This window comes from Rissa tridactyla, chromosome 1, assembly GCF_028500815.1.
Source record: "Rissa tridactyla isolate bRisTri1 chromosome 1, bRisTri1.patW.cur.20221130, whole genome shotgun sequence".
Classification (NCBI taxonomy): Eukaryota; Metazoa; Chordata; class Aves; order Charadriiformes; family Laridae; genus Rissa; species Rissa tridactyla.
The window spans coordinates 87,085,586-87,100,102 of NC_071466.1; the positions used below are offsets into that span (position 1 = coordinate 87,085,586).

Below are 14,517 nucleotides of genomic sequence, written 5' to 3' on the forward strand. Positions count from 1 at the left end.
AGCAAGAGGAAGTCATGCTTCAACAACTTGGTAAGTTTCCATGATGAAATGACTGTGGCTGGAGAGCTGCCTGGCAGAAAAGGACCTGGGGGTTCTAACTGACAAGCAGCTGAACATGAGCCAGCAGTGTGCCCAGGTGGCCAAGAAGGCCAATGGCATCCTGGCTTGTATTAGAAATAGTGTGACCAGCAGAAGGAGGGAGGTGATTGTCCCTCTGTACTCAGCACTGGAGAGGCCACACCTTGAGTATTCTGTCCAGTTCTGGGCACCTCAATACGAGAGAGATATCGAGGTGCTGGAGCGAGTGCAGAGGAGGGCAACGAAGCTGGTGAAGGCCTGGAGAATAAGTCTTACGAGGAGCGACTGAAGGAGCTGGGACTGTTTAGTTTGAGGAAGAGGAGGCTGAGGGGAGACCTCATCACTCTCTACAACTACTTGAAAGGACACTGTAGAGAGGTTGGTGCTGGTCTCTTCTCACAGGTAATTAGCGATAGAACAAGAGGGAATGGGTTCAAGCTGCAGCAGGGCAGGTTTAGGCTGGACATTAGGAAAAAATTCTTCACAGAAAGAGTGGTCAGACACTGGAATAGGCTGCCCAGGGAGGTGGTGGAGTCACCATCCCTGAATGTGTTTAAGACTTGTTTAGATGTGGTGTTAAGGAATATGGTGTAAGGGAGAACTTTGTAGAGTGGAGTTGATGGTTGGACTCAATGATCCCAAGGGTCTTTTCCAACCTAAATGACTCTATTATTCTATGACTGGCTTGGTAGAGGGGAGAAGAGTGGATATCGTCTACCTGGACTTCAGGAAAGCCTTTAACACTGTCTTCAAAAGATCCTCACCGACAAGCTGCTGATGTACAGGCTGGATGAGCAGACAGTGAGATGGGACTGAAAACTGGCTGAATGTCTGGGCCCAGAGGACAATGATCAGTAGCACAAAGTCTAGTTGGAGGCTAGTGACTAGTAGTGTACCTTATGGGTCAATACTGGGTCCGATCCTGTTTAACATCTTCATTAATGATCGGGCAGGGTGTACCCTCATTAACTTTGCTTATGACACCAGTCTGGCAGGAGTAGCTGATACACCAGACGGTCATGCTGCCATCCAGAGCAACCGCGACAGGTGGGAGAAATAGGCAGACAGGAACCTCATGAAGTTCAACTGGGGACAACTCCAGTCACCAGTACATGCCGGGGGCCACCCAGCTGAAAAGCAGCTTGGCAGAAAAGGAGACAGGTTGTCCTGGTGGAAAACAAGTTGACCATGAGCCAGCAACATGCTTGCCACAAAGAAGGCAAATGGTACCTCGCGTTGCATGAGTGGGAGTGCTGCCAGCAGGTCAAGGGAGGTGATCCTTCTCCTCTCCCCAGCACTGGTGTGGCGACACCTAGAGCCAGCTCTGGGTTCCCCCAGAACAGAGGCACAGACATAACTGGAGAGAATCCAATGAACAAAAATGATGAAGTGACAGGAGCATCTCTCCTCTGAGGAAAGGCTGAGAGAGCTGGGACTGTTCAGCCCAGAGAAGAGAAGGCTCAAAGGGGATCTCATCAATCTACAGTAATATCTGAAGGGATGGTGCAAAGAACATGGAGTCCGGCTCTTTTTAGAGGTGCACAGTGACAGGACCAGAGGCAGCGGGCACAAACTGAAACACAGGAGGTTCCCTCTGAACATCAGGAAACAGTTTTTCACTGGGAGGGTGACCAAGCCCAGGCACAGGCTGTCCAGGGAGATTGTGGAGTCTCCATCCTTGGAGGTATTCAAAAGCCATCTGGCCATGGTCCTGGGCAACTGGCTGTAGGTGGCCCTGTTTGAGCAGGGGGGGTGGACCAGATGACCTCCAGAGGTTCCTTTTATCCTCAACTAGTCCTCGATTCTGTGATACACTCCTTAACTCTTACTTAGGAACGGGGCAGATACAAGACAAACCTAGAAACACAAATAGCCATACATGCAAGACCTGCTACATTTAATTTGAAAACCCTCAGGTCAATGCTGAGCAGTATTTTTGGTTGTCTCTGTAGCATTGCTTTCTATACAGCTTTCTATACACTCATTACTTCCAGTTACTATTTTAAGTCTATTCTAGAAAAAGCTTTAAAAAATTATATAGGGTCAGAGTAACTGGTATAGAGAATCATGCATAAAAGCTTCCTAAGTAGTCTAGACAAAAACACCAAGCAGACTTAAGATAATCTTTGATAATGCAGAACAGAAAAAAAACCAGTCAGCTCAAACTGGAAACAGAACAGATAAATAGTATAACACAAATTAGGTTAAAACTGTGACTACCAGCCTCTGCTTCAAGTTAGCTGGACACAGGCTGCTCTAACTCCTCGGTCCTGGATGTCAGGCCATTTAAATTAAAAATTATTTACATCATAGATTCCCATCTACATATATATAAATAGACTCTCATTAGTTATTCATACTTAAATAAAAATAAGATCCTAAGTTGGCCCACAGGAATAACACATTAATAAGAAAAGGTGACTGAAGCCCTCTGAGTTAAGTAGGAAGATAAACTATTAATTCATCAGTGTCCCCATGTTTCAATTCTCTGAATTTCACCTCCAATTAAAGGTAAAACAAGTACAAAGAACCATGGTGTTTCATCTGAGCAGGTTCAAATTTTAGTCATCCTTACTTGGGGCTTCATTTTTCCCCTGCAGAAATATTTGAGATACTTAAACATAGAATTTTTGTATCACATTCAGGGCATACGCAATCACGTCCACAGACTTGCATAAATCTGTCATCAGAATTACAGAGAAGGTTAACATTGCTTTTGCGCAAATTATATCCCCAAGTGACTGTAAAGGAAGAAGAGTTTCTACAAATACCATGAGTATTCGGGTGAACATCTTTGCCCCTGTGTTTACCACCTGAAGTAAAAAATGGTGTGCCTTTATTAAAAGTAACAAAAAAGGGGAAGATGCTCCATCCTTTGAGCCAACATTGATAACACGATGTTGCTGTCTTTCACTGTCATTCCTGAAAGACTCCTACAATATCTATACACCCACAACAAACTTGTTAGAAGTGCAGTCATGTCAAGCACAACGTGCCATCACCCTGACATACACCACGCTCCAATTTCAATGCTGCACAGGTCTTCTGCGACAACAACTCTGAGAGCTGCTAGTCCTTCCAGGCAGTAGCATTTTAATTTCAAATAGAAGAGATCTTAAGATGTACCGAGGAGTGATGGCACTGTCTTGCAAGATGACTGAAAGATACAGAACCAGATAAGCAGATGAATCCTGGCTGATAGAAAAGCAACTCAGAGAAACAGAGGGAATAAATCATGCTGTCTTCTATATCAGATATGCACCAAAAAATAATATTCAGTATCTTTTGAGAGAGATCAGATGCAAAATGCCTCTAGACTGTTGTTACTACCAACTTCCAAGTTTCATAATTAGCCTGGGAAGGATTTGAGGTTATCATTAACCCAACTTAAGTTACTTCTCAAGCACAGGCTGATCACTGCAAACTGCCACCAGAACAACAGATTTTTGTATCACAGAAATACGAAAGGATTTACTATATGAAGTTCAAACCTATTGCCATCAACTGCTTTGATTTAAAATCTTTCAGGTCTTCATCTGAACGCAGGACAGTTTATAGCAGTCTCTTCCCCTCAGTGGTTATATGAGAATTCTTTAAGCTGTAAGTGGCAAAATGCTATAAGCAAAATCAAATAGTTGAATATATTCCTAAATTGTTATTTTGAAAGCACAGAACAAGCCAAGTTCAAACATTAATTGCTTCAGATAAACAATGTTGGAATGATTTTACCCTTTCGATTAAAACTTCCTTACATCAGATGTTTACATGAACTGTCAAGAAGTGCCAAATGCCAGATAAGATAGCTACCCTTGCCTACGCAAACAGTGCTCACACATGTACACAACGTCAAACAAAACGGACAGTTACAACAATGAACAAGCTATTTTATTTCTGTTGATAGATAAGAACATCCCATTGAAAATAACGAGTAAAAAATATGTTCTGCTACAACACTTGGACCGCTTGAATCTCACGCTATAGCACACGGTGAAATTCTGCTACTGCAACATCACGGTAATCCCTGTGCACACAGGTGCACAGAAAGCCTTGAACAAATATTTATACCCATTATAGTGCCATGTACAAAAATGTCACTCCATAAAGGCCAAACAGAAAATTCAAACACCCTTGTTTTTCTCATGCCAATGGCTTTGTAAAAAATGAAAACTGTTTTCAGTCAATTACTTATGCTTAAATCATATGACATCTTTTTACACTAAAGAACTCTGAAATTCAGCATAATAAAGCATGGAACAAGTAAGACACAAACAATACAGTGAACATGTGGAGCATGATGTTTTCCTCAATATATAACTAACTTTCATACAGTTACACGAACAATCAAGTCAGGATTTTCCTAACACAAAGAGAAAATATTCTGTTTCTCCAATGAATGCTCTGACCTTTTCTTACTATAGAAAGCATGCTTGTATTATTCATCTAAGCATACATGCACCACAAAAGATATGCAAAACAAATCAATATAGATAACCTTTAGTGTCAAATGTCTAATGATGTAATAATAAAAACAATTCTCAAAGCCCAAATGACTTGCTAAATTAAAATTGCGTTGCAGTCACTTAAACTAACAAAGTACTTGGACACTTGTGAGCCACTAAATTTATTACTTTGCAGCAGTAGCTCTGCTGAAACCTGAGGAGCATCAGACTATTGGCAAAGCAAAGCATTTTCAGAAAAGGAATTTGTAAAAAATACATTTACACTATATGCTTTCATATAAAAAGGCAGTAAGAAATATAATAAACCCTACCATTTTAGGACTACACCTTCCCTAGCAAATAGCTTTTATCACTTGCACTATTACATACAGTACATTCAGTTTCCTACACACAAAGTATATTTTCTTGTCCCTGACGTATACTACAATTGGCAGTGACAATAAACTGCTTTATTATCACCACTCATTCTTGCAGCTTATACAAACAGCACCAATTTTACCCCAAAAAGGCTTATCGTTACATAGTAGCACTTCCTTATAGGAAATATAAGCCCAAAACATCGGAACCAAATGTGTCTTTCCAGAAATACACCAGAATACATGGTTCAGAGTTAAGGGATGAATAACCAAGGGTATTGCATAGTACAGGGATCTCGCCTGTATGAATAAAGCCACCTTTTGATTGTTTGTCACCTTCTGACTCCAAGAATGGACAACAAATGAAACAGGTGCTAATGAATACGAGAAGTAGTACACAAGTAAATTTACTGGTAAAAAACACAACAAGAAATTGTACAGTTCTCTCTGTCACAGTGCAAAGTACACATTAAAAAACTGAATACATATGTACAGTGTGTATGTATATTTTTATATATATAGTATGTATTTCCCCAACACATACGCGTGTATATAAAAAGCATAAACACACACATCCATGCCAAACTTAGCAAAAAGACGGAATGTTTAAAATGTGGATGCATTGCTCCAGTTAAATCAGTCTGTCCCAGAAATGGCTGTTTATACAGCCAATACGTCCTTCCATGAAACAGAAATATTTACTGCCTGCATAAATTGACAATATATGGTACATTTGTCCTCATAACTTACCAAAGGACTGATAATCACACTTTATAAAAGCTTATATTAAGCCCTCCCCCTCCATAACCCTTCCTTCCCTGCACCTCCATCCCCCATGATCAATTCATATGGCTATTCCCTTTATGGAAATCTAGGAGGAATAATCTAGAATAATATACTAGTGTATTACTGTGCTGGAGGATCAGACACAGTATTCACTACAGAGACGAGATCCTCTATTTTAGATTTTTCTTGCAATATAAAAGTTTACAGCCACCCCTGTAAAAATTATTAACACCTGATGCTGGTTTATTATTTTCCTTTGGGATTCAGCTGTTTTGGTTCTGAATAGCAGAATACCTTATAGCAGCCTTCCGGGGCCTACAGGAAAGATGGGGAGGGACTCTTTATCAGGGAGTAGAGCGATAGGACGAGGGGTAACGGTTTTAAACTGAAAGAGGGGAGATTTTGATTAGATATTAGAAAGAAATTCTTTCCTGTGAGGGTGGTGAGGCACTGGAACAGGTTGCCCAGGGAAGTTGTGGATGCCCCATCCCTGGAAGTGTTCAAGGCCAGGCTGGATGGGGCTTTGAGCAGCCTGGTCTAGTGGGAGGTGTCCCTGCCCGTGGCAGGGGGGTTGGAGCTAGGTGATCTTTAAGGTCCCTTCCAACCAGAACCATTCTGTGATTCTGTGAATATGAACACGCTGGCTGAAGTCTGTAACAGAGAACGCACTTTTCAGGATTCGGAGATCATTGTTACCCGACCTGCTCACCCTCACTATGATCAACTGTCCTTCCCTGCAAACTTTCTGAAACAGTTCACAAAATACTAGAATGTAATACAGATATTTTTTTTTCCTCCCTCTTTATCCTGAATGTCTTTTATACATTTTGAGAGCACTTTCAAAAAATACAGATGATTTATATCAGCAAAATAGTTTCAAATAAAGGCAATGGCTGTGAACCTGAGAGCTTAGTGTGATACGAACACACATATTTGTGGTATTCCCACTGGCTAATACTTTCCTTGTTTAAGTCTTTCAATGTGGTAGCACAACTTTAGGGCAGGCCCCAGCTTCAGTCCCATATATTTCATTATCATATCACTCCTCAGTAAGAGTAGTGCCTTCCCATCGATTTCCTGCAGAAGGAAGAGAATAAACACAACAACACACAACTATTTTAACAAGCTGCATGGTAAAACTGGAAAGTATACTTGTTTATACTGCAGTAAAAATTTATCTACTATATATAGAACAGTAACTTAGTATAATTTGATATTTACAGATGGCCTCTGAAATCGAATTTATTTTAGTTTTTTTAATGTGTCGTTAAAGTATTTAAGATGCTAAAGAAAATTATAGTAAGTAAAAGAAACTGATCAAGCAGCCCTCAAAATTAGGTACCAGCCAGGAAAAAAAGTGAATAGGTCAAGGGGAAAAAAAAAAAGAAAAAAAAAAAAGGAAGCTGCAAAGGAAGGTCTGTGCAGTTAGCGATTAAATGATCCAAGCACTGAGGCCTTGCACTGAACCTTGAACACAGCTGTGGGAGGATTCTGGCATGCGCATGCAAACAGTCACGTGGAGGAAGGGGTTACAGACCATCTAAATCTGTGAAATAAGACAGATCTATGTCCTGGTTAAACCGGACAGATTGTTAGGATCAAGACCAAGGACAACTTAGTCAGATTTCAACTGCCTGGTTGAGAAGCTGCTGAAATGTGACAGTCCTAAGCTCTTAGTAGCATTAGATACTGTAGACAGGCAATTAGTTCCTTAAAACACCATAAAGAAAACCACTCTGTCATATTTTTTTTAAACATAAACCTGACAAAATAAGTGACATTTAGTCTTGCTATACAACTAAGAATAAAACATAACACAGGAAGCTCTGTTAAAAGTTATTTTGAGTTTTCTTTCCAATCCAGCTTACTGAGATTTAACTGTTAGTAGGAGCTGGTGCAGAACAAGAGTGAAATACTACTCAAGAGAAAGCCAACTTCTTTTGGGGGGACCATCTAAACAATGAAATAAGAAAGCAGCTCTTTGCTGAGCAACATGCCATAGAAAAGTACAGTGAGAAGAAGAGGGGAGACCAAAACCAGGGAAACTGACACAGTTTCTCTCTCTAAATACAATATCCAGTTAGATCTTACGAAACCCTACACATTGTTTTTCAAAACAGATTAATTCAACGTTTAAATTGATTCTCTGAATTTTAGTATTAAAAAATTAAAAATTTTAGTAGACCAAGTGTAAATCTAATGAGGCATAATGGCATCTCCTCTAGGGTATAATCAGCGTCCAAAACAGACTCTCTTAAGAGAGGTGCTGCCTACGTAGGCCAGGGGTAAAGTACACAAGAATGCCATCTTCTCTGGAGGTCCCAGGGATGACAGGGGTACTATGGATGTTGGCCATTAGAACTTGGATACTTCCAGGATTGGTGTTATACCGTATAAACTGGAAAGCAGTGGGTATTTACTTTAGCCTAACAAGACTGGAACACAGAGAAAATATACTGCAGGAGGAGTTTCAGGTGGAAAAATAATTTTCATCCTCCCTCTAATATATGAGTAGAGTTTATTCCACCTTCAATTGCAAACAGTGATTGACATGAAAGCTGTATTTTAAGAGATTAATGCGACACACAATCTACTAGAACAGAATGGATATGCATCATACATGTCTCCTAAAGAGCTCTGCATGTGGAGCTAGTGCCTGTGGATCAGCTTCTTTCACAAAACGCATTACTTCCTCTATTGACCAGGCGGAAGGATCCTTATTCAATATTCTTGAAGGTTCCCTTTTTAGTGAATTCAGATCCGGTCCAGTTGTGGAACTTGCAGCTTTTAGCATAAAAATATTGTGAAAGGAAGAAATATCACTAGTCCGTATTATACAGGGATAACACATTTCGTTTTACGTTAAGACATTCTTAATATTAATGTGCAGCTTTTATTATGCATTCTTTGCAATATATTAAATGGAAGATGTTTTATTTTCTTCCAAATAATACCGAACTGTTCCATTTGTCTTTAAACACCTTACGTAACTGCAAATATTTACAGTAGCATTAGCACTATGGCATACCTAGAGGGATTACTTCAACTTGTACCTGGCTCCTGAGTAATAAGATGCCATTAATTGGGAATGTGGCAAAGGCAAACAAAGCTGGGCAGACAGAGGGAGGGACAGGAGGAAACCCTATCCCCGTATTTCAGCAACACAGTAATTAATAGTTGATAAGATGCTCGGGAAGTGAGCTGCATATAATTAGCCCTCCTCAGCCTGGCCTGCCGCAGCGTCCATAACAGCAACGAGAGGAAGGCACAGCAGGCAAGGCCTCCTTCCCCCCTGGCTTGCACCACACTATTAGTTTTAACAGGCTTCAGTTCTGCATTTGCAGTTACGTTAGCAAGCCTGACATGCTTGGCAACAGCACAACATCTCACCCCACACGCAAGCTTTTCTATAGCAAAGAAGGTCTTTATTCATAACTCTCAGACTTTGTACGTTAATAAAAGCAGTTACATACTTTGGAAAGTTTAGTTATATAGCGTACCTTCAATCCGCCTCTGTATTCGATTCCTACTAACTTCATAGTAACCACTGCTCCCAGCAGAGCTCAAGGACAGCCTGCGCAGGATTGGGGCTGAATTTGAGGTAGCAGTCACTGGCTGAAGGGAATTCCTGTAATATGCTGCACTCCCAGAAGTACGATATTCCGTGGAATTTCGACGGGTCGGGCTTGAAGGATTTACAGAATTAAGTGCAGAATCCATAGAGTCCTCAGAAAATCGGTGTTCTTTGGAAGTGCTGTTTTCCTCTATAGGTAATGTTTCTGCTACACAAAAAGCAAGTATCAGTATGTTCAAAGTGATGGACATTATACATTTGTTATTTAACTCCTTGCTAAGTTCTCCTGAAGATACTGACAGATTGTAAGCCTGCTAACAAAGCTCCTGTGAGGCATTCACTGCTGCTGAATGTTTGCCCCTTTTCCTCAAGTAATCATTGGGCTCTTACGGTATTTTTAGAACTTCTTTTTGCAGCAAAAGATTTAACATGTCAAGTTTGAAAGAGTCTTCCAAAAATCATTTCAGTTGTATTTTGTTAAATACTATGAACAGGGAAGTAACAGAGGAAATTTTGGGGGGGTAAAATTGCCTAACATTAATATTTATACATCAAACAATCTTAGTCAAGCATTTTCATTACCTTATTTTAAACATACTCTCAAAAAGCCAATCATTAAGAGTTCATTATGTTTATCTTGCATGAAATTTTTAATATAAATAAAAACTCTCATGTTTTAACTAGCAACTGTTTAATTTGTTCTAAACAGCAGAGGGAGTCACTAACTTCATATACAAAACAAGTGGACAATTTTAATCTATAGATCCAAATACGTTCAAACATATAGGTTTGTCATTAAGAACTGAACAGGTTGCAGGCAAAGCCCCAGAAGGCTGCGAGTGCCAGGTATGGCACACATAATGTAACATGTTTTGACCACAACGCTGTATCTACATGCACTTAGTTCTTCGCACAGGGCAGGGTCTATGAGCACAGACTCTGGAAAGTTAAAGATACATGTAAATTACTGAACCTACTGAGAAAGTAAAAAAAACAAATCAAAACAAAACCAAAATCAGGCCTCAGGAAGGGATTGTAACAACATTCCTCTTTTTAGTTCTTATCACTTCTCAGCTAATTTCTACTCTGCAGGACACAAACAACGCCTGCTTAGAAGACTTGTGAATTTTTAGAGCCTGTCAATATTATATCTAAGCCAGATGAGCAGAGCTCAGCAGGTCCATTTCCCTGAACCATGAGACAGGAGCCAGGCTTGCATAATTACTGAAAGTTCCACTCTGGGTCAACCTAATGCAGGCCTGATTGTGAGAAATATGCTATATGAGGGAAAAAAACCCAACACATCAATGAGAATCCCACTTCATTTTCTAGCAATCATATGTATTGCTCTGTTTGCATCAGGCCAATATCTAGCCTGAGAAAGAAGTTGGAAGCACGATGTGCAAATCTGTATGAAACAAATGCTGCCTTGGCAGGAGAGTTAAGAGCTGGAAAATATAGCTAACAGGTTCACAGAAGTGTAAACCCCACACTACCATCTTGAAAATGACTCTAGTGAAGTTACAAAACACATGTTAGTGAAGCGGCATATTCTTTGGGATAAGAATTGATATGTTCTGTGAAACAAGTTCCTGAAATAAAGTTTTTACTACCCTTCTTATATGACAACTTTCAAGAATTTATTGGGCAACTACCCAATTAAAACTAAAGCAAGAGTATTTTCCTAAAACAACCCAGTGAGCTTCTCGAGCATGTTTTCAACTTGCTTCACGAAGTCTTCGGTTCTCTGCTGAAACCTGTTTAGAAGTGGAGTGCAGTGAAGAACTGTTAAGTGGATTTTGGTCTTCAGATAGCATAATCCTGAAAGGGAACAAAGGCACTCAGAGAGCCAGCTCCCTACTTAGTGAATTCAGTAAGGCAGGATCTGCAAGGCGATGTAACTTCTTTTACTAAACTTGATAGTCATGGAATAAAGCAGCTTTTATGGACAGGAGCCCTTCTCTTTCACATACACAACCTTCAAAGCAACCACTGCAAAACTTTCGAGTTTGTTAGATTTGAATCACAAAAGCAAAGAAGCAGCTACTGAGGTTTGCAAGGAAAACAAACACACAAGAAAATTAACTTCTTTACACTTGTCAGCTTGAAGTAGCTGCAGCAACCTACCAAAATGAAAAACAAAAGCCATCATTCTATTAGAATTTCAGAAAGACTTTAAGAGATGTAGTCAATGATATGCACTATAAAATTAAAGGGTAGCCGACCAGGGGAAAATTAGAACTGTAGAGAATGAAGCCACTAACAGAAATTTCAGTCCAAGACCAAAAGGCAGAGGGGATACTTTACAGTTACAGCAAAGCTACACAAAGGAGCCTCAGGTTTAACTGACTGAACCTGTAGATTCAGATTTCAGAAGTCTTGAAAGGTAGGATGAAACAATGGAGACAGTACTCCCTAGCAGAAAGCTTGAACTAGAGTATTAAGCATGTATCAGCCAATTCCATGTAACATCTTAGGAAAAAAACTTTTTGTAGTTACAGTAAACAAGCAGAGGTCCCAAATATAGGACTTTTAAAAAATAACTGGTTTGCATAATTCTCATCAAGATTCCTGAAGACACAAAGATTTTTAAAATTGACCGTATTACAAAAGATTTTAATTGTATTTATTCCAATTACATCCCACATTTCTCTCTGATGTTATATATCCTAAAGTAAACAATAGTAAATAGGCCTGGGAAAGATCAACTCTGCTTTTTTTCCCAAGATACCAGCATTTGAATTTATCTTACAATAAATTCTCAATTCACATACACAAGGTGGAAAAGCTGGCATACTTCCCAGGACCATCATCTTTTAGAGAAAGTGTTTCTGTTCAGCACCTATAGTTTCCAGTCCACTTCCCTTTCCATTCCATCTAGCTTCTCTACAAACAAAATACAGCTGCAATCTTGTCGAAAAAGTGGTCAACTGGCATGACAGCTGATTCAAAATCAGCATCTAGCAAATGGAGCTTTGCAATCCATGGAGCAACGAATGACACGCTTCCACCTCAACTTTTTGAGCAGTTGTGAATGGTAGTATGGAAAGAGACGGGAGGTTCCACTGCAGAATGCCTGATCTCTGGGTAGATTAATAAAAGGCCAATAAAAGGCCTTATGTTTCAAATGTAAGGATGACAGACTGTTTAAACACTGAAAGCCTTAGCAGGAATCAAACGTTTTGTTTTCTTGAAGCTCCTCTGGGAATTAGAAGCCAGTTGTTCTGCCTCATACATAACGGGAATGATGTAATCATCTGCAGTAGTAAGAACACTGTTTTCAGGGGGAGGGAGACTGAGTTAATTCCTGTTGTGTTCCCCCCCACCCCCCTCCCCCCCCCCCCCCCCCCCCCCCCCCCCCCCCCCCCCCCGCCCCCGCCCTTATCTCTCATAACTTTAAGAAGAAACTTTTAGTGAGCAGGAAAGACAGCAAAATCTGCAAAACATATCCCTAAGCAGATCAGAAGGAAAATGAGCTGTTTGAAAGACCCTTTCCCACAATTATTCCACTTTGCCTTCAAATGATATTTCAAAACAACTATTTCAAGACAACTATGTCTCAATGGAACCAGAACTTTTTTGGGGCAGGATCTTTCTTGCTAACCAACCCATGACTGACCACTATAAAATTACCTCCAGATTTTCAGCAGAGGACATTGCCCTAATGGGAAACACACAACACTTGAGAACGCTTTGCCTCTTGAAATGCACAGAGCACAAATTCAAACCCCTGAAACCATGGCAAAACACTTATTTTTAATTATTTTTTATCCAAGTAACTGCACTTTATAATGAACTATTGATCTTAAAATGTGTTTTAAGGAGTACACTGACTTCATCTGTAAAAGGGACCCATTAGTAAACAAGGATTAAAAAGCAGTATGTGCATGCACATTTACTTTGAGGAAGATTTCTTACAAGATAATGCAGATCTGCTCAAACATTTGTTTTGCTCCAACTGAAACAACTTAATTTGAGTATAATTAAGTGCTCTACACTTATTAAGTTGCCTACCAGAAACATCTGACTTAGGTGTACAATATATCTGTGGAATTAAGCAAGTACTTCTTTTGGAAAGACACAAAAATCAATAATCGATGCAGAACAGTGTTTCCTGCTGCTGTTACTATATACAAAGAAGTTAATATGCTACATATATAAAAAATAACGTGTACCATTTAAAATAAGCTATCATTTTGAACATTTTAATTTTATATCCTTTTCTGCTTTAGCTGTAGTCCTATGATTTTTTAACTTGCACAGAAAAAGAGATCGTTCTGCTCCACTGATACTAATAGACACAAAATGACCCCAGGATCTCCAAAAAGAAGAAAAAAAGTAATATGAAGGAAGAAATAACTAAACCCCATCATATTTCAAAAAACCCTTTGGAAACGCTGTGTAAATACCTTGCAGCAAGAGCAAGTACGTATCAGATGGGACGAGTCAACATCAACAAGCTAACATGGCTTAATCAGTTTAGTGGCAAATGCAGAGTAAAAAAGCCCACATTTTCATAAGTCTCTTTCACTGAGGTTTAAACCTAGATGCTTTACTTTACATCAGAGGCAGACTAAGACTAGACATGTGTTCAGTTATTGCAGCTGAGCTGCAGTGCAGGAAAAGGTGCTATTCATCAGTGAGCTAAATCAATCTAACAGCCCGCTGCCACGGGGAGGCTTCGCTGCTCCCCTGGCCATGGCTGCATTTCATTCAACCCTTCCCTGGGCTCATCCGAGCCCACGCTGAGTCAGTCCTGAGAAGTAAACCGCAAATGACTCTTCGCTTCACCAAAATGTTTTCTGTGCTTTTCCTCGCTGGTTCAGCTCACCACCCAGCTGGGGGGGCCTGGATCCCACTGCAAGGAGGCAAGGAAAGCAGGAGCAGCACAACTTTCACGGGCAGCTAGCCATAAACTCAGCTGAATTGTGTCATCAAGCTACACCCTTACACACTTAATGGCCCCAGCCTAGAGTTGCTTCCAATTTATCTCCTAATCCATTTCGAGGCAATTGGATTTCTGATAAATAGCCATATATGGAGCAGGAAGCTTCATCTGTCACCTATTTGCCTGCGCCCCTTCACAAAAAAGGCTAGCAGGTTTAGGAGAAGGACTGCTGGAACTTGCAGTAGATCTTCCCTAAGTGCAAAATCTGTGCCAGTGATCAATAATTAACATACTTTCACCCTGACCTGTCAAAGGCTAGAGACAAACCAGACACATACGCTGAACTCGATCCTTTTTGACTGGAAATACTGAAAC

At 40.1% G+C, this 14,517-nt stretch overlaps 1 protein-coding gene across 1 annotated transcript in view; it reads right to left on the reverse strand.

Annotated features, from left to right (window-relative positions):
* Window positions 1-3,803: 3,803 nt before the first annotated feature.
* The window catches only part of SCML2 (Scm polycomb group protein like 2), a 75,089-nt gene continuing 64,375 nt past the window's right edge, over window positions 3,804-14,517 (reverse strand). The window contains exons 11-13 of the mRNA XM_054190990.1: window positions 9,181-9,540; window positions 8,301-8,464; window positions 3,804-6,757 (exon numbers count right to left, since the gene is read on the reverse strand). Of these exons, the coding sequence (XP_054046965.1) occupies window positions 6,632-6,757; window positions 8,301-8,464; window positions 9,181-9,540 (650 nt within the window). The 3' untranslated portion in view covers window positions 3,804-6,631. The remainder of the gene's footprint in view (window positions 6,758-8,300; window positions 8,465-9,180; window positions 9,541-14,517) is intronic.